General features: G+C 45.7%; 1 protein-coding gene across 1 annotated transcript in view; it reads left to right on the forward strand.

Moving 5' to 3' along the window:
- kmt2ca (lysine (K)-specific methyltransferase 2Ca) overlaps positions 1-20,906 on the forward strand; it is a 254,614-nt gene that overhangs the window by 35,961 nt on the left and 197,747 nt on the right. Inside the window, 1 exon segment of the mRNA XM_037537221.1 lies at positions 289-447. Coding sequence (XP_037393118.1) covers positions 290-447 — 158 coding nt within the window. The 5' untranslated portion in view covers position 289.

A 20,906-nucleotide genomic window follows, 5' to 3' on the forward strand; every position in this document is an offset into this window, starting at 1 on the left:
TGTTGATGGGCAGTTGTGGCCCTCGGGAGCTCTGTTTACATTATTAAGAAGTCTGAGTTTAAGACGATGTGTAGGGCTGGGACCATACGACGTGTAGAGCTTTGGCTCCTGGGTGAGTTGGTGGAGTGCTCAGTGTTTCAGCAGAACGAATCTCAAGCTCCTTTTTCTTAGTTTGTTCGTTTTCTGCTGCTTGTAAAGTGTTTACAATGTTTACGATTGTGGTTTAGCGCCGTGTGTCTGGTAGATTTATGCTGTGACTGTAGAATGACGGCCTCACTCTCTTTGCAGAATGTCCTCAGAGGATAAGAGTGTGGATCCCTTTGACCAAGGCCCATCTCCTCCCCTGAGCAGTGCCGGGGCTACACCCTCAGGGAGCCCGTCCCCCTCGGATAAGCGCCCCAGAGGACGGCCCCGAAAGGATGCTGCTGCACCCAAACCCACACGCAAGTACGTATCTTCCTCTCGTTACTGCTACAGACCGGCCTCGGGCTTCGTTTGGAGCTGTGCGGTGCCGGGTCGTGAGTTTATTGCCGCAAGCTTTGCAAGCGAGGCCTCTCTGGTCCTGGAACTCCTGAAGGATCCGGGCCCAGAGCAGTTTGGTGATTGATTCATTTGATTTGATTGATTGATTCATTTGATTTGATTTCATTCATTCATTCATTCATTCATTCATTCATTCATTCATCGATTGATTGATTGATTGATTGATTGATTGATTGATTGATTGATTGATTGATTGATTCATCCATCCATCCATCCATCCATTGATTCATCCATCCAATAATTAATTAATTAATTAATTAATTAATTAATTCATTCATTCATTCATTCATCCATTCATTCATCCATTGATTGATTCATTCATTCATTGATTCATTGATTGATTGATTGATTGATTGATTGATTGATTGATTCATTGATTCATTCATTCATCCATTCATTCATTCATTAATTAATTAATTCATCCATTGATTTGATTGATTGATTGATTGATTGATTCATTCATTCATTCATTCATTCATTCATTCATTCATTTGCTTACCAAAAAAATGCTACCTGCTGGTTTGGACCAGGCGTGTTGGTTTCTGCTGATTTGTTGAGATGTATTGTGATTGGCTGGACTGTAACTCTGGAAGACGACCTTACAGTCTTCCAGTACAGCAGCGTTTCCCGAAACGCTGCCTGAAATTATGGAATTCTGTTTCTTTGAATGTTCAATAATCATGATTGATCACGCTCAGCCAGTCTGAAGCCATATTCGACATACTACTTTATTCTTGTTATTGATACTTTGATCGTGGTTTCCTCACGCGAGTAGTTCTCTAGAGTGGTTTCCCTCGCATGCCAAGTTTGAATTGGCCTTGGCGCCATAATGAGTCCTCCTCAGCGTCCAACATCGCCCTCAGCAGGCGCGGTGTTAGCGTTAGCACGGGCTCATCTGAAGGGGCAGCTTCTGCTGCTGAGACGTCCTCCTGTCAGAGAAGCTAAATATCAGGATACAGATAGTCTCACTTATTCAGATATTGGGCTCTTTCTCGTTTTGCCTGAGCTGTGAATGATTAAATCGGTGCAAAGTGTAATCCTCAATGAGGCCCACGTGGTGCATTGTGGGAGGAGAGGCAGATGTATGTGAGGAATGGTGGATAACCTCGTACGACCTGCCGTGGAGAGCGCGAGTGTGCGCAGGCGTGCGCGTGTGTTTTCTGAGAGTGTCGTGCAGTGAGAAGCGGAGAAATACTCATCCCTTTGTTGGCCCTAGAGGAGACACTTGAGCGCGCTGAGGTGCATTAGCATGGAAGAGGAGCTCCGTGAGGCACACGAGGAGATGCTGCTTAGAAACGGAGGACGTTTTCTTTTTGCCAAGCCGCTTTCGGCTCATAAAATATCCGTCTTCATGCTGCTTTGAGGCGCCCACAGGGGAAACCGTAGTGGAATATGGCTGCAGTTTTTATTGCTTTTCTTGCTCTGTGTGATGCTGGGGGTTCTTAGGGCTGGTTTGGTGAAAATGTGTATGGCTTTCCCCCCAAATGCACTTAATCAGCCAAGACATGCTGGTTCAAAGTTTGCTTATTTAGATGATCGAATTATGGACAGTTCAGCGTTCAGAGTGGCTGCTGGTAGTGTTGTTTGGACCTGTGCGTTTTTTTTTAAAGACGATAATGAATAACAAACACCACCCGACAGACCTGGCATGATGATCATACAAATAATTAGAGCTGTATCCATAATCCTCTTATTTGTATAACCATGTGGAAAGTAACTGCAGTGAATGGTGAAACTGAGTTAAGGAGTTGGGGACAAAACTGTGTCTCCAAGCAGTAGCAGATGTACTTGTCAGTGTGATGCTGCTGCTTTTAGTAGTACTATTACCACTAGTGCTATGATGATGAAGATGATGATTAAGATGAAATGACCCTTATTAGTCCCACAGTGGGGAAATTTCACCTGTTTGCCAAGTGAAACACCACATGCGCACTAGTGAACACACACACACACACACACACACACACACACACACACCAGGGGGTGGTGGGCAGCCCTATCTGCAGCGCCCAGGGAGCAGTTGCGGGTAGATGTAGGTGGCACTCAAGTCGTGTACGGTCAGCTCAGGGGGTCGAACAAGCAACCTTCCGGTCACAGGGCTGGTTCTCTAACCTTCAGCCCACGACTGCCATAATGGTTGTTGTGATGAGGATGACGATGGCTGTGAAGCTTGTGATGAGGAGGACAATGGCTGTGAAGGTTGTTGTGATGAGGAGGACGATGGCTGTGAAGGTTGTGATGAGGACGACTATGGCTGTGATGGTTGTTGTGATGAGGATGATGATGATGGCTGTGAAGCTTGTGATGAGGATGACGATGGCTGTGAAGGTTGTTGTGAGGAGGAGGACGATGGCTGTGAAGGTTGTTGTGAGGAGGAGGACGATGGCTGTGATGGTTGTGATGAGGATGGCTGTGATGGTTGTGATGATGGCTGTGAAGCTTGTGATGAGGATGACGATGGCTGTGAAGGTTGTTGTGAGGAGGAGGACGATGGCTGTGATGGTTGTTGGGAGGAGGAGGACGATGGCTGTGATGGTTGTTGGGAGGAGGAGGACGATGGCTGTGATGGTTGTTGGGAGGAGGAGGACGATGGCTGTGATGGTTGTTGGGAGGAGGAGGACGATGGCTGTGATGGTTGTTGGGAGGAGGAGGACGATGGCTGTGTTGGTTGTTGGGAGGAGGAGGACGATGGCTGTGATGGTTGTTGGGAGGAGGAGGACGATGGCTGTGATGGTTGTTGGGAGGAGGAGGACGATGGCTGTGATGATGTGTGACGAGGAGGAGGACGAGGCTTTTTTCGTATAATTTTGAGACTGGTTCCAACTCTAAATTGGACTCGGTAGTAAACGCGGTGATTGCGTGGGTTAAAGCTTCATCCTTAAAGTATGTTGTATTTTTTGTCACAGTAGTGCAATGAAGCTATTAGAAAAGGATGAAGTTCTCCAGTGCCGTGGTTCTTGCATTACAGAGGAACATAACATTAGTTCCTTTTGGGTTACAAATGCAGTAAAACCACTGAACATCAGCTCGACGTATTGGTCCAATCTGATCAAACGTCATCTGTCGAGTGCAGCACCTAATCACCCACTCGCGTTTAGCAGGCTGATGATTTGCCACAAGGTGGACCATAAGCACCAAAAGCTGTGGTTAGAATAGCCAAATAACAGATCATCATACACCACAAACTGCCTGAGCAGGTCTGAGATTTCTCCCCAAGAACGATGTGGTGTGGATTGATGATTGCTGGGATATCAGGTTCCCTTATTTGCTTGCTGCATTAGCCTAGTAGCTCCAGTACAAAACAAAACAAGCTAAACTTTAAAACTAAAGTTGTGTATTATTATTTATAGATATATATAAGGGATATATAGAAGAATATAAGGGAAGATTTAATCATGAATCTCTGTTAAAATGCAGTCCACAGTTATTTCTAAGAGTGTATAAAGTTGACAGACCCCCAGAATTGTCACCTTGAATGTGAGAATTGTGTGAAATGCGGTTGTTGTGTGTTTTTTTTTTTTGTTTTTTGACCTGTGCTGTGAATTTGGAGCCTCCCTTTGAGATCAGGTGACTGTCTTCAAATAAACAGGGCTGATATGTGGCAGATTAGTGAGGTACCTGATACGGCAGGTCCGGCCTCACAGTACGGAAGACTGCAGGACTGTTTACAGCAGGAGCGTTGGATCCAGGCGTACGTAGTGGAGGGACTAAGCGCCATGGGGGGGGTTTGGCTTGAGAATTTTCTGGTGACTCTGGGCCGTGTTAACGTCGTTACAGGGGCAAAGCGGGGCGAACGCTGTTTTTGGGCTTAAGCTGTGGCCACCCCGGACTACCGTCTCGCTGGTTTCTTCGCGGGATAGATCATCAGTGGGTGGATTTTGGAATTCCTGGTGCGACATGATTTTGGAAGGACTGTCTGGTTTAGCTGACGTTAGTTATGTTTGTAGTTTATTTAGTTATTTTTTTAACAGCTAAGAATCAGAAGTGATTATATTGACTTTGTTTTTTCAGAAAGCTCGACGTATTGTTTTCTATTGGCACCCGTTTGCAAGGTTCTCGGATTCACAGGATCACCTCTTTTCCCTTTTCCGTTCAAGAGGAATGACATTCACCTCGAGTCTGACCACAGCTTAAAAGAGACCGAACACGAGAAAATTCTCAAATCGGATTTAACAGCGATGTGTGTGTGTGTATAGTATAATTAAATAAATAAATTTTATTTATATATATGTATGTATGTATGTATGTGTGTATGTATGTGTGTTAAGCATTGAGTTCCTTTCACTGGAACTAAGAGGCCGAGCCCAACTCCTGAAAAACAACCCCACACCATGATCCCCCCTCCACCAAACTTTACACTTGGCACAGTGCAGTCAGACAAGTGCCGTCTCCTGGTCACTCCAGAGAACACGTCTCCACTGCTGTAGAGTCCAGTGGCGACGCTTTACACCACTGCATTCTGCGCTTTGCGTTGCGCTTGGTGATGTAAAGACAAACGGTGAACAAACGCGCTTTATTTGCATATTTAAACAAAACAAAACCGAAACTTAATTCCACGACGGCTTCCTTGGCGTCGATCGCAGAGTCCCTTTTACTCTCACTCTCTCTGTCGTGTGTTTCCCTGGAGGCCAGCGTCCTCCCTACTCTCCACCACAGAGAGCTCGTTTTTAAAGGTGTCCGTGCTCCTCTCCTCATTAGGCACAGCTGTGCTAAATCAAGGGAGCGGAGCAGCTCGCACCGGTGTTGGGGAGTGGTCGTGTGATAATCGGCTAAAATCGTGTAGTGTGAACAGTTTGATTTCACAGAAGTTTGATTCACTTGGAGTTATATTGTGTTGTTGAAGTGTTTGAGCTGTGTGTGTGTATGTGTGTATGTGTGTGTGTGTGTATGTGTATATATATATATATATATATATATATATATATATATATATATATATATATATATATATATATATATATAGTATGTATGTGTGTATGTGTGTGTATATGTGTATGTATATATAGTGTGTGTGTGTGTGTATGTGTGTGTGTATATATATATATATATGTGTGTGTGTGTGTATGTATATGTGTGTGTGTGTGTGTGTGTGTGTGTGTATATATATTTATTTATTTTCCCCCAGGTCATTTTAGGTCACTTATTTTAGTCCATTAATCACAATTTAAATGCAATATAAAGGATAACAGGTATTTTAAAATTGTCAAACTGAAAAACATCAAAAATGGAGATACAAGGTTTTCTTTCGACAGCAGCTATATATATATTTATATATATATATATATATAGTATGAAAATATATTAAAAAACTGACATTATGATAAATACAGGGAATAAGAATATTTAACGTATTTTTAAGATACATGAGCTGTTGTGCACTATGTAGATCACAGGTTTAGTTCCTGTGTTTGAAGCCCTGAGACGTCACAAAATCCCGACGAAGTTCTCCACCAGCACTCCTGATGAAGCCTTGATCAACCAGATTTTCTGTTGGTTCATAACTGCAATTAATATTGCACTGTCACAAGGACAGGTTTGGTCAAGTGAGCAGTGGCATGTATGAAGGCCCTGAAAACAGGGCTCTGAAGTCTCGAGGGGAGCCTGATCAGGTTTGACAGGTTGGTTGACGGGGAGGAAGTGATGGTGTGGTTTGATGTGCCTGAGTGTGAGGCACACTTCGCTGTGGATGTGGTCTTCACACGACATTTCCTGGAAGAGCACTGCACGTCCAAACGTTTGTAGTCACTTCCAACATTTCTTCTGACGTGAAGGGTCTTAATAGCGAGTTTGTCGTCTGCTGTAACAGCCTCTGCTTTTCTGGGAAGGCTTTACACTAGAGGTTGGTACATTGCTGTGAGGATTTGATTGCAATCAGACGTAAGGACATTAGTAATGTGGATGGTTAATTCTGTATCACTCTATCTCATCCCACAGCTACTGGATGGAGCTCCATCACTGTAGAAAACGCAGCCCCACTGCTCCACAGCCTAGTGCTGACGTTCAGCTTTGTCGAGAGGAAGACGTCGTGCTCTGAGACACATGAGCTGGTTGTCTGTCCCAACGCCGTCTTTTAAAGCTCAGAGTATGAACCTCGTCTCCACTGCAGACCAGTTTCAGCTCCGCCGTATTGAACGGTGTGACGTGCCACGCATGGGCAGAACGTTCTTACACCTTCCGATTGGAGTGTAATCGGATTCAGGCGGTTACACAGCTATTATTCTTCTGTTTAATGGAATATTTAGAGGATTGCTCACCTCGTTCAATCGGAAACTGTATTCCGAATGGCCTCAATCGGATTAGTCTATTCTGAAAAAAGAGTTTATTTATACTAAATAAAAAAAAAATGTATTTATTATAAAAATAAAACTAAATAAAACTAAAAAATAAAATATCGTGATATTATTTTAGAGCCATATCGCCCACCCATAGCGGCTAGCTGCATCTATACAGTGGTGGATGAAGAACACAAACCATGTACTGGAGTTAAAGCAGAGACACCCAAGGTAAAATATTCCTCCAGTAAAAGTAGAAGTTCCTCCCTTTAGACCTCCACTTGAGTAAAAGTACTAAAGTATTTACCTTCAAATGTACTTAAGTATAAAGTAAAAGTACTAAAAGAGGAATTCTGGCTCTGATGTCCTGTTATCATTTTTATAACCAGACTGGCTTCATGAACTCATTTCAGGTGAAAGTCCTCCAGCGTCTCTCTTGGTAAACCAGTCTTTTAATAGAACGTCATTAATTAGTGACGCTGACGTCTATTAAAATGATCAGAAGCACAAAACACTGAAGGTAAACAGTTTCCATCAGGGAGAACCGAGTGGCTCTGAAATCACTTTTTACACACAAGCAAAGTTAGCCAGCATCACACAGTGCTGAATTCACACGAGGGTGAACAGTGATTGGTTGAGAGATTTGGCCGCACATGTTTGGTTCTGACCAAACACGGCTTGAATTTATGGTGCTGTGATAGTCTGATCTGACGTCGTGACCATCGCGAAAGACGAAAGTCATATCGTCCGATCCAGCACCAGTTCCAGCTTTATTAAACCCAACAAATGCAGTCACAGTCGGATTCTTACGTTGGTGGTGAACAACTCAAGTTTGAATGCTGAAGAAGTGATTCATTCTCATGCATCTGAACACAAAGGCACCCAAGTGTGATGCTCAGCCAGAGCTGAGTGGCTCGTTTTCTGCCATGTGGAGAGTAAAGCATTTGTAATGATGACAAAACCGCTGACTGCTTTAAGTCAAGTGATACTTTTTTAATCCCACAAACTGATTCCGGAATACGGATTCCTGGAAAAAGAAAAGGTGCGTTTTCCTTAAAAACAGTCATTTTTTCTTTATATCCTATTTTTTTTCTCTTCGTTACGTATACTACAGGTGTCAGAAGTGACCCGAAGAGCCCCGTTCTTCAGAAGGCTGTCCCTGATTGGTCAGAGGTTCGGTCTAGGGTTGTCTTGGAGATTTAAAAATCTTAACCTGCCCCGTTTCAGGTGCGCAGCGTTAGTGGCTATGGTGACGTAAGTCCAGTTGATTTCGTTCTGTCCACCAAGTCTGAAACGTCTAGGTAGCTTCCTATGAAGGCTTCTGTGTTTATGAAGTGGATGGCGCCTGTTGGCTGTTTGTACCGTCGTTGCATCATCACCATCCTGATTAGTGCCGTGAATATTGTAGCCTTAACGGTCCAATTGTTGATGTTCTGTCTTGCATGTCATTTCCTTGGATTTAGTGTGATTTTATCATTGGTATGGAGTCAGAATCATGAACGTACTGATGAGTCAACTCGGGCTGTCCGTTTAAACTTCAGAATTATGCAGGTTTTTGTTTTGGGGAGGAGAAAGCCGTGCTACTGCAAGACCTGGCCTAAGGAATGGTTACCTCACACAGCTGGAAGGATTGCGCAGTTCTCATCGGATGATTTGGCTGTAAAGACATGCGTACCTTGTCCGTTTTTTTCCCGTTCTCTCTGATTTAGAAGGGCCTTTCTTAAGATCTTCTGTGTCAAGACCTGATTTTCATATCAAATCAAGTAAGAAGACGCAGTGGAGTTTGATCTTGAGTTCTTCAGTAGACCTGTTCTCTCTACTTTTGGTCAAAAAAGGCACCTTTTCACTTACATTATTGATGTGTAGTTGAGATCTGGTGATCCAAGTCCTTTTTAAAGCCCACCCCCCAAGGTCCACCTACAAAATTTGTCTGGTTTTATGTACCCTGAACAGTCCTAAATTCAGTTTTACGCTGTCTTCCATGAGTTCTGACTGACTGCCCTTATCGTCCTTCATTCGGAAAGTAGACCAGGCAAACCTTTATCTCAAAAAGAAAGGAAAACTGCAGTTATCTTGAACAGTGTTACCTGGGCTGATCTGCGAGCAGCCGTGTCGACAGATGCACTAAAGTAAAAAATACGTTTCAGGAATGGGCTGAAAGCTCTTTCCTTGCCTTGGGTTTTAAATTTCAGCAACATTGATGTTTCTAAAAATTTCCAGGCGTTTTTGGCCCGAGCCCTTGTTTCTTTCTGATGCCGATGCCGTCCTGCACAATTGAGTTCCACCTGTAAGTGAACATACCTGGCTACTGTTCAGATCCTGCTGAAGACCTTGATAAGCTGGCGAGATGTTAGATTAGAGCTGGAAAGAAACTCTGCACAGGGATGTGTCCTGGTTGGGTCTTACTGGAATTTATGCCTTAGACTCTGCAACTGCTGCCTGGCTGGAACTCTTCGTCGTTGTGTTAAGAGCCCAACCGCTATGAAAATATTCCGTGTTAATTTTTGCTACGCTGTTTGTGGCTCTGGAGCCGTTCGGGGATCTCTCCGGTGGAAATGTGCAGTTGTGCAGAAGAACCTTTCGCAGTGTGGGTTGTTCCTCGGAGTCCATCCCCAAGTGGATGAGTCTGATGACTGGGAGCGCGACGAAAGATAAATCAAAGAGAACTCGGTCAAAACTTGGCGAAGGCCGTGTGAGTGAACCATCTACTCCGGTCATCATGTCTTCATCAGTTCAAGGCTGATTTGACCTAAATATTGAGCCAGACCTTCATTGTGAACGTGATGGTGATTCGCAAAGGCCTATGAGAAGGTCTGAAAAACTCCCGCCAAAGCTGACCCGACGCCCCTGATGTTTAGATGATTATTTTGGGCTTCACTGCTCGATTCATTGAGCAGTGCACGCTCAGCATGTGTAGGTTCAAATGGTGCAATACTGACTGATATGAACAGCCGGAACTGGGAGTGGGCTTACTGGGTTACCCAGAACTCTTTGCAGTTTGGGTTTTTTTGTTGCCTCTTATGTATGATTGTTCGTTCCTTCGTGTAGATGATCATCAGGAGCTCTGTTTTTGTGCATTGTTGTTCTCATGGTAACGTTAGATTTGGGTGCATTGCATGTTTATTATTATTTTATTTTTCTGTAATTATTATTATTATTATTATTATTATTATTATTATTATTATTATTATTATTATTATTATTATTGATTATTTTTGCAATTGATTTGGTGTGAAAGTTGTTCAGAGTGGTTTTTAAGTAAAATGCACTGTTGTCCAGAAACTCGGAGTCAGAATCACTCAAAGTGGTGGTGATGGGAACCCGGCGTCTCTCAGAAAGTAACGGGACGCGGTTACTATGCTGCCTGATGTCTGGTAGCTTGTTATACGTTCGTTTTGGGAAGGTTTTGGTCTGATTTTGAATGGTTTTGGAAACCATTCGTGGAGGATGTGTGTGGGTTTTGGATACTAAGTGAAATGTCTACATTAGTGTTGAAGTGATTGTGACATCTGGTTCCTCTCACCACCACTGTGAGAGATTCTGACCTGGTAAGTTTCTCTAGAACAGAACTTCTCATCAGACCACTCTGAATGACTTTGATCATAACTCAGTGATGTATTATTGTAGAGGTTGTGATAAGAGCGATGGCGTTCCCCGTTAAACTGGTGTAACTGGGCTGATACTGGCTGGTAAATCGGCGGTGCTCTGCGTCTAATCAGTCTGAGAACCGTTGAAGAGTCTCCTAGCCCAACTTTGGCTCTAGCCGCGTCTTCCTCATTTGACTAATGTAAATGAGCAGAGTTAATTGTGGCCAGCCTCAGAGAGCTGGGTGGTCATACCCGTCATGCGTTTGCCACCTTCCTCTGCTGTGTTCAGTGTGGCAGCTGCTGTGAACCGACTCGGCTCAGTTCTGTCTCACTTTTTTTTTTTCCTTTCTTTCTGTGAAGTGCTGTCTTTACTTTAATGGTCTGGGAGTGTTTTTGAAGGTGAAGTAATGGGCGAGAGTCTTTCTGTCGTCTCAGCTGAGAGAAAGAGGCAGAAGGGTGAGGAAACGGTTAAAGAGCATGATGGGAGATGGCCGGGTTGTTGTGAAGGGGGTGTGTCCCGTCTCAGCCACTCACTCCAGCCCGGGTTTTATGCTCCTCCCTTCGAGCTGGAACTACTTGCGCTGTAAGCTTTTTTTTTTCTTTTTTTTTTTTCTTTTTTTCCCCCTCTCTCTCGCTCTCGCTCTCTCTCTCGCGCTCTCTCGCTGTGGAATAAGTTGTTTTGGGAAGGAGAGAGTCAATTTTCAGCCTTTTTTTTTTTTTTTTTTTTTTTGCTGTTCAGTCTGCGACCAAACTTTGGGCCGTCATCGGGCCGCATGTCTTATTTCAGCAATAATTTTGCTTGTATGATATTGAAGAATCCATAGCACCTCCTGGCTATGACTTCAGTTCACAAGCTCACATTTCCTCTCCTTCACTCTTCCAGGGAGGCGTATTCCAGGTGAATGTGCCTCATTCTCCATTAGCTATCACTCCAGCCACTTGCTACACAGCGCCGTAGGCCAGGGCTCCTCCCTCCTGGGGGGCCGTCCTGACCCCGCATCCCCTGAGGGCCACTCCATGGTTGTTTTATTTTTCCTCCTGGTTACTCATTACCACGAATCCTATCGCTTGTTTACCTTGTTACCCCTTGACGATAGCCTACACGTAAAATCCATTTAGAGCAAGGCTGCTCACGAAACCGGGCCGCGGAGATCCACGCAGGGCCCCGCCGTATGTTTTATTCAGGTAGCCTTCGCTCTGAACATGGCAGAGGGCCTCTCTCGCAGCCCCTCTCGCTCCCCTCAGCTCTCGTTTCGTGTCGTCAGTCTCTCGCGGGTCGATGCATTATTTGTTTCTGTGTGCGTTGGGTTTGTCCTGTAAATCATGTGCAGGCGCGCTGGGGGGTGAATGAGATCTGCTGTCTGGATCGTTTGTGATGCCACAAATAAATACGTCATCAATTTGGCTTAAATGACTAAATTTTAAATGGACAGTTACGTCTAATATTTGCATGTTGTCACTGAGTTTGAAGCCTTGTGCCTCCAGTTTTGTCTTTTTTTTTTTTTTTTTTTTTTTAAATGTATTTTTCTGCCTAGTTTGAAAAGGAGAGCTGCCGTTTTACATTCATTTAAACTTTCATGATGAGTGGACGGGCTGGAGGTTAGGGATCCAGCCTCGTGACCGGAATGTCGCCGGTTCGATCCCCAGAGCCGACAGCACATGACTGAGGTATCCTTGAGCAAGACACCTAACCCCCAACTGCTCCCCAGGCGCTGCGGATTGGGCTGCCCACCGCTCCGGGCAAGTGTGCTCACTGCCCCCTAGTGTGTGTGTGTTCACTAGAGTGTATGTGGTGCTTCACTTCACGGATGGGTTAAATGCGGAGGTGGAATTTCCCTGTTGTGGGACTAATAAGGGTCATTTAATCTGATCTTAATCTTAATTGTATCCAGAGCGACTTCATTTGATCATTGATCACACAGGTCGGCAAAGGTTAGTGTTGGGAGTCTTGCCCAGGAACTCTTAGCGGTGCAGTGTAGGATGCTTATCCAGGCGGGAAACTAAACCCCACTGTTTCCATTGACTTACATTCTCCTCTAAAGTTACCATTTACCATTTTGGAGATACGAGGTTTTCTTCCCACAGCAGCGATATATTAAATTGACTTACCTCCTAATGAAGGTGTTAATAATTAATGTGCATGTTGCCGGTGAAATCTGTCCGACGCAGTGGTGGGATTTTGTGCTGTAGTACGGAATTGACCATATATTTCCCGAGATGGGGTCCAGAAATCGGTGAAGGCTCAACCTTCATTCATTTAATTTTTACTCTTAATTACCATCCGTCACAAATCATTGCCTTTCTGGGAGGCGATGCTGAGATTTAGATATAAAATAATCCACTTTTTAAGGGAAAACAAATGAATAGAAATTTCCAAAACTGCAGTTCAAAATTGAAACCTACAAGGAAGGTGGGATTCCTGGTCGACCACCACCACCACCCAGTTCACAGTACATTTGAAAGCATTTTGAACCGGTTTCTTGCGTCTCCTGAGGATATCAGAAGGTGCACTACCTGACTTTTCCGTCGTATCTAATTGCCTACGGCGTGCGAATCTGCTGTGGCGCCGTTTTATCTGTGTAACGCGTGAAGGCCTTAGTGTACGTTTACTTTCTCTCCGCTTTGAATGCAGGTGTTAACCTGCTAGACACAGTCAAGTTATTACTCTTTCACTCCAACCTCAAAGGCCAAGCGGTGGCTGCGGCGTCGGCCAGCCTTTGGCCGCTCACGTCGCTCTGAGCGATCTGGGATGTAACGTGTATCGGGGAATAAGGGAGGCGGGTTGTTGACCTGGATTAAACCTGTTCCAGCCACAGCACAATGGCCTGCATTTTCAATGATGTAGGTCATTGATCAGCATACTGGGCGCCAGGCGCGCAGGCAACAGAAGCGGGATCTGTCTCCGTCCTGAAACCTTATACTGGACATCTGATGCCTCGCTTTTTACCCACAATGCTTTGTGCAGGCCCAGAATGGCCACCATAGGCCCATTCATGCACCATTGTCCAGCATTTCATTAGTTTTGAACCATGACTAGTGACAAAAAAAGCTATGACCAGTTTGGTTTATTAACAGAATAAACTGAAATTGATGGTTGCTGCCGGGTTCTAATGTTCTAGCATGTCTGCTTTATTACTGACTGTTTGCATTCAGTGCTTTGACCTCATTATGTAAATGCTGAGAGGCTCAACGAGGGGAGTTCTCTTATGGGGGTGGCCCTTATCTCCAGCATAGCTGGACCTCCCTCTTCTTCCCCTTCTGTTACTGATACCTGCAGGTGCAGAACACCTGATCTTTCTGTAATTCTGCTTTTTTCTGGGTCACGAGGTCCCCAGTTAGTGATGTAAGGGGGTTTGATACGATGTGATGGTGTCATTTTTCGATATATATCAAACATATGGAAATTGCCACAGTCTACTTTCTTAGTTTTCTTTTTTTCAGTTTATTTGAACCATCTGACATTCATAAAAGTACAATATTTTAATAATAATAATATTGATAATGATAATAATAATAATAATTAGCCGTAAGCGAATGTTAACCACAAACTAATGACTACTGACGAGGAGAGGGCCAGGAGGGTCTACTGTCGCTGTGGGCTTGCTTAATTTTTCATTGTACTTAATGCAGTGGAGATATGGGGTGGTGGGGTATGTTGGGGTGGTGGGGTATGTTTGGTTGTGGGGGGATGATTATCATTTTTATGAAGTAAAGCTTATACTGTGAGTATTTTTGAGCATTGAAATTCTCAAGAAATGATTTCTTGGACGATTTTCTTTTTTTTTTTTTTTACAGTACACGATCAATATTTATTTTTTCTGGCATCTGATTAGAAGTTAGAACAGACGAAGCATTTTTAAAATACCATCAAGCCGTTAATCTATTTGTATTTAACATTGCTCTTACTGCGCCGTACGAAGTCCAATTAAGTAAGTCCAATTAATTAATCGTCATATAGATAAATATCGTTATACTGCCCTGCCTTGTGATAAAGTAGGACTGAAGGTTTAATTGGTTTTCTATTGAAATAGAAATTTGATGGAATGCAATTTAAGTCACTGCAATTTTTATAACGGCTTACGTTGTCGACGGCGTTGCCTTAGCAGATTTGAAATGAGCGAATTTGAGCTAATGGCACGGAGCTTTTAAACCACATGTAGATGAGTGAGATCAGTCAAACAGCCTATGTGCTGCAGACATGAACGCAGCCATAATTAACTGGCAGGCTGAAGTTTGAACTGCCTACATAAAAGCTTTCGGTCAGACGAAGTGGATACAGTGGCCTTCTAGGCCTGAAAAGGGGGGCAGTCGTGGGCTGGAGGTTAGGGAACCAGCCCTGTGACCGGAAGGTGCCCTTGAGCAAGACACCTAACCCCCAACTGCTCCCCGGGCGCCGTGGATAGGGCTGCCCACCGCTCTGGGCAAGTGTGCTCACTGCCCCCTAGTGTGTGTGTGATCACTAGAGTGTGTGTATGTGGGTGTTTCTGTGACTGAGCTGTTGAACAGCTGAATATTGAACCAGCATTAGATTAGCGCTAGATGCCTGGGAATGTCTCCTAAATGGGTCAGAAATACAGTAATTTTAACCTGACCTGGGCAGACGGCCGCCGGTGGACAAAAACCCGTGTTACCTGTAAGGTGAAACGCAGCCCCCTCCAGCTTTGACTGCGTTTGGTGCTGCTCGGTTTTCCCACCGGTTCTCTGTCGGTATTTTCCTTCATGGTGTCCTTGTTTTCTCACTGCGTGTTGTTTCAGTTCTGATTGTCCAGTAAAAGTCCTTGGGTGAGCGAAAACTAGAGATAAGAGCGTTTTTCGTTTTCCACTTTCTTGGGTTTTGTTACAGCGGTGGTTTTGTAGAGCTGTGTTGAGGGAACATTTGAATGGCCTTGAATGGCAACATGCAGGAGCGGAGTGTTCAGATGCTTTACGTACAGCATGTCGGCACTGAGAGGGCGGAGCTGGTGTTGGTCATGATGGTTATAGTTACAGAGCTTGGAGAACACAAGGCACTTTGACACTTGACACTGCTTATGTGTTTAGCAGGGGTGGGTTACTGGCAGAGACGGGCTGTCTGATCAGAATATGATTAAAATCTGATTGTTTCAGTAAATCGTGTGTGTGTGTGTGTGTGTGTGTGTGTGTGTGTGTGTGTGTGTGTGTGTGTGTGTGTGTTTAACACGGTTTTCGGTTTGGTCTGTTTTGTTTTGAACGCTGTTTGGCGTTTAGTCCTCGGTGCTCTGAGCGCTGTTTGGCGTTTAGTCTTCGGTGCTCTGAGCGCTGTTTGGCGTTTAGTCCTCGGTGGTCTGAACGCTGTTTGGCGTTTAGTCTTCGGTGGTCTGAGCGCTGTTTGGCGTTTAGTCCTCGGTGGTCCGAGCGCTGTTTGGCGTTTAGTCCTCGGTGGTCCGAGCGCTGTTTGGCGTTTAGTCTTCGGTGCTCCGAGCGCTGTTTGGCGTTTAGTCCTCGGTGCTCTGAGCGCTGTTTGGCGTTTAGTCTTCGGTGGTCCGAGCGCTGTTTGGCGTTTAGTCCTCGGTGGTCCGAGCGCTGTTTGGCGTTTAGTCCTCGGTGGTCCGAGCGTTGTTTGGCGTTTAGTCTTCGGTGGTCCGAGCGCTGTTTGGCGTTTAGTCTTCGGTGCTCCGAGCGCTGTTTGGCGTTTAGTCCTCGGTGCTCTGAGCGCTGTTTGGCGTTTAGTCTTCGGTGGTCCGAGCGCTGTTTGGCGTTTAGTCCTCGGTGCTCTGAGCGCTGTTTGGCGTTTAGTCTTCGGTGCTCCGAGCGCTGTTTGGCGTTTAGTCTTCGGTGCTCTGAGCGCTGTTTGGCGTTTAGTCCTCGGTGGTCTGAACGCTGTTTGGCGTTTAGTCTTCGGTGCTCTGAGCGCTGTTTGGCGTTTAGTCTTCGGTGCTCTGAGCGCTGTTTGGCGTTTAGTCCTCGGTGCTCCGAGCGCTGTTTGGCGTTTAGTCCTCGGTGCTCCGAGCGCTGTTTGGCGTTTAGTCCTCGGTGCTCCGAGCGCTGTTTGGCGTTTAGTCCTCGGTGCTCTGAGCGCTGTTTGGCGTTTAGTCCTCGGTGCTCTGAGCGCTGTTTGGCGTTTAGTCTTCGGTGCTCTGAGCGCTGTTTGGCGTTTAGTCCTCGGTGCTCTGAGCGCTGTTTGGCGTTTAGTCTTCGGTGGTCTGAGCGCTGTTTGGCGTTTAGTCCTCGGTGGTCCGAGCGCTGTTTGGCGTTTAGTCCTCGGTGGTCCGAGCGCTGTTTGGCGTTTAGTCCTCGGTGGTCCGAGCGCTGTTTGGCGTTTAGTCTTCGGTGCTCCGAGCGCTGTTTGGCGTTTAGTCTTCGGTGCTCCGAGCGCTGTTTGGCGTTTAGTCTTCGGTGCTCCGAGCGCTGTTTGGCGTTTAGTCTTCGGTGCTCCGAGCGCTGTTTGGCGTTTAGTCCTCGGTGCTCCGAGCGCTGTTTGGCGTTTAGTCTTCGGTGCTCCGAGCGCTGTTTGGCGTTTAGTCCTCGGTGGTCCGAGCGCTGTTTGGCGTTTAGTCCTCGGTGGTCCGAGCGCTGTTTGGCGTTTAGTCCTCGGTGCTCCGAGCGCTGTTTGGCGTTTAGTCCTCGGTGCTCCGAGCGCTGTTTGGCGTTTAGTCTTCGGTGCTCCGAGCGCTGTTTGGCGTTTAGTCTTCGGTGCTCCGAGCGCTGTTTGGCGTTTAGTCTTCGGTGCTCTGAGCGCTGTTTGGCGTTTAGTCTTCGGTGCTCTGAGCGCTGTTTGGCGTTTAGTCTTCGGTGCTCCGAGCGCTGTTTGGCGTTTAGTCCTCGGTGCTCCGAGCGCTGTTTGGCGTTTAGTCTTCGGTGCTCTGAGCGCTGTTTGGCGTTTAGTCCTCGGTGCTCTGAGCGCTGTTTGGCGTTTAGTCTTCGGTGCTCCGATCGCTGTTTGGCGTTTAGTCTTCGGTGCTCTGAGCGCTGTTTGGCGTTTAGTCTTCGGTGCTCCGAGCGCTGTTTGGCGTTTAGTCTTCGGTGCTCCGAGCGCTGTTTGGCGTTTAGTCCTCGGTGCTCCGAGCGCTGTTTGGCGTTTAGTCCTCGGTGCTCTGAGCGCTGTTTGGCGTTTAGTCCTCGGTGCTCTGAGCGCTGTTTGGCGTTTAGTCTTCGGTGCTCTGAGCGCTGTTTGGCGTTTAGTCTTCGGTGCTCCGAGCGCTGTTTGGCGTTTAGTCTTCGGTGCTCCGAGCGCTGTTTGGCGTTTAGTCCTCGGTGCTCCGAGCGCTGTTTGGCGTTTAGTCTTCGGTGCTCTGAGCGCTGTTTGGCGTTTAGTCCTCGGTGGTCTGAACGCTGTTTGGCGTTTAGTCTTCGGTGCTCCGAGCGCTGTTTGGCGTTTAGTCCTCGGTGCTCCGAGCGCTGTTTGGCGTTTAGTCCTCGGTGCTCCGAGCGCTGTTTGGCGTTTAGTCCTCGGTGCTCCGAGCGCTGTTTGGCGTTTAGTCCTCGGTGCTCCGAGCGCTGTTTGGCGTTTAGTCCTCGGTGCTCAGAGCGCTGTTTGGCGTTTAGTCCTCGGTGCTCCGAGCGCTGTTTGGCGTTTAGTCTTCGGTGCTCCGAGCGCTGTTTGGCGTTTAGTCCTCGGTGCTCTGAGCGCTGTTTGGCGTTTAGTCCTCGGTGCTCTGAGCGCTGTTTGGCGTTTAGTCCTCGGTGCTCTGAGCGCTGTTTGGCGTTTAGTCCTCGGTGCTCTGAGCGCTGTTTGGCGTTTAGTCTTCGGTGGTCTGAGCGCTGTTTGGCGTTTAGTCTTCGGTGGTCTGAGCGCTGTTTGGCGTTTAGTCTTCGGTGCTCCGAGCGCTGTTTGGCGTTTAGTCCTCGGTGCTCCGAGCGCTGTTTGGCGTTTAGTCCTCGGTGCTCTGAGTGCTGTTTGGCGTTTAGTCCTCGGTGCTCTGAGCGCTGTTTGGCGTTTAGTCCTCGGTGCTCTGAGCTTTAGTCCTCCAGTCGCTGCGTGTTCAGTGCTGGTTTTTGGCTTCTCTTGTGTTGCTTTGCTTCTTTTCCTGTTCAAATGTGCTTTTGCTGTGCTGGCAGGCCTGGCGTGTGTTGTAAGGAACTGGGTTTGGTAGCCATGGTGACGAGCAGCTGAGTGCTCGCTGCAGACCGAGGGCCTCCATTGGCTAATCGGCTGGCTGCGACACCCGCGCTGACAGCCTCGCTTTATGCGGGGGGGAGGGGGGAGGGGGGAGGGGGAGGGGAATCATAGCGCCACACACTCTCACAGCTACAGAGGGAAAGCAGAGAGCAGCTCTCCGGCCCCGAGACGCTCATCAGGGCCAACAGCAATGCAGAGTCTCACGGTCAAAACGGCCCTGAATTACCTGGACCAACACTTTTAGAAGTGTGGTTTATCGTTGATGGTCCACTACTCCTGATCTCTGACCGCTCCAGTCGTTAACAAGCCGTCTGGTGAAAAGTTGATGTCAGCATTAAGGCTGTGATTATGACGAGTTCAGTTTAGGGTTTAGTGTTCAGTTGAGGTTCAAGTTATAATGTAATGTTCGGGATTAGAACAGTAGCCCAGCGTCACCAGCTCACAGACATAAAGGCAGTAAACCGTCACTGGGTGGTCTCCTCAAGGGTGCATTCTCAGTACCTTTAGTTAGGAAACATAACTGGACCGTAATTCTGATTCTACACAAACGTCCACTTATCTGTCTGTGTCCATAGGAGTCACCGGCGTTGGTCCTCATTGGTGTTGAAAGGGAACAACAGTGACATTTCTGATTAAACATGCGTTTTACAAAGTGGCTGCTACAGAGCATCAAACCCCATACTGTCAATCATGGAATTTCCCCTAAAATATGTCATTTAATCCATTTATATTCTGTTTTTTCAGAATTACCTAAGAATAAAGTAGGTCACACAAGTGACTTCATGCTATGCCCACAGATGTGTCCTTTCAGAACTTCCGTTTCAAAGTTTGTTTGTTTTTTGGCACATTTTTTCTTTTGCGGTGAGCGACATTTAATATATAACAAACATCGAGCGAAGACATTTAAAACTTTAATGCCAGAATGTTTATCAGTACCAGCATACCTAAAAATGTCCAGCAGCAAAAAATAGACTCGAAGCATAACAGCGTAGATTTTTAAAATTGAGTATGGCAGCAAAACTTGGCACTTTCTTTGGCAGAGGGTTATGAAATAGTTCACATGAAGTGTGTAGATCACACATTTCACTATAAATGTGTAGTAAGAAAGTTTAATGTGCAACAGAGAGAGACTGTTAATGAAGGCGGATCAAACCACAGAGTCAGTCATGGAACATCCAATTATATTGAGTTTTTTCAGCTTCATGTGAAATCAGGAGCTTAATGAGAACATAACACCAGTGTAACACCAGTGACACGACTCTTGGGGACCCCAACTTTTATTATGTTTTATAGTATTGATATAGTATTGATTTTAATTTAATGTGTGTGTTTTATAGGCATGTATAGATTATTGTGGTTAAAATGGCAGAAAAATGCGTTATTCTTCAAAATGTGGCCTCACTCTTTACACATGACGGTGAGGATGAGCACTGTTGCTAAATTGATGGATCACGAAGACGTAAATGTTAAAATAGCATTTGTTTTATTTGAAAAGGGGGAAAAAAGTGTAACCCTAACATGTTTTACACTAACAAGTGTAATACATCTGTAAACGCTAGGGACACAAAAATGGATTTTTCTGTAATTGATCCTCTAATTATATTTTCTGAGCTGTGCTGACTCCACCCCCCAGCCCCCCAGCCCCCCCCCCCACCCCCCGGTCTCGTCTCCAGGCTTTTATTTTACTGTTACTTTTAAAACATTCGGTTATCGAAAGGTACAAATACAAACTTTTCACCTGAAAAAACTTAAGGTTCACAGTCAGACCTTGAAACCACTGCTGTGCCTTTTCAGGGAACAGTTGTTTGTACCTGGATGAACACAAAATGTCCCTGCACTGAAACTTTGTCTGCTTTTCTGATTTTCTACAAAATCAAATATTGGTCAGATCATACCACCTATTCAATACCGGTTTGATATTATTGTGTATTGATATTATCTCTACTATCCAGCGAACTGAGTGGATGTCAGTGGTATGTGTGGCGATTTGAGTTTTGATGGCTTTTTGTAAACGTTTAACGTTACCGACATTTATCTGTCGGCCTTGTGCCGATAATTAATTTACCTGTACGGCTATTTTAATATTTGTACAAACATTTTCTAAAGTAGGAAAAATTGCACTTAATTACGGACCAAACACACCGAACATCAACTAATCACCTGAACATATACGTAGTTTGAACGCTGTTCAGAAAAATAAGGTTTTTTCAGTCTAGAAAAGAAAGCTGGGCAGTATGCAAATGAAACCAAAATACATGAGGTCTGCTGTCCAGTATGGAGTAGAATGGATGGACGAAGCACCAGTCCAGCAATATTTTGGTTTCCAGCCAAAGGTGAAGAACCTCTGGGTTTGAAGTGTGACATGCTGTCTGTGCAGAATAGCTTAATTAACGATGAACCTTCTCCAGGGGATATTTTAGTTCAGTA

The sequence above is a fragment of the Pygocentrus nattereri genome, chromosome 3, assembly GCF_015220715.1.
Source record: "Pygocentrus nattereri isolate fPygNat1 chromosome 3, fPygNat1.pri, whole genome shotgun sequence".
NCBI lineage: Eukaryota > Metazoa > Chordata > Actinopteri > Characiformes > Serrasalmidae > Pygocentrus > Pygocentrus nattereri.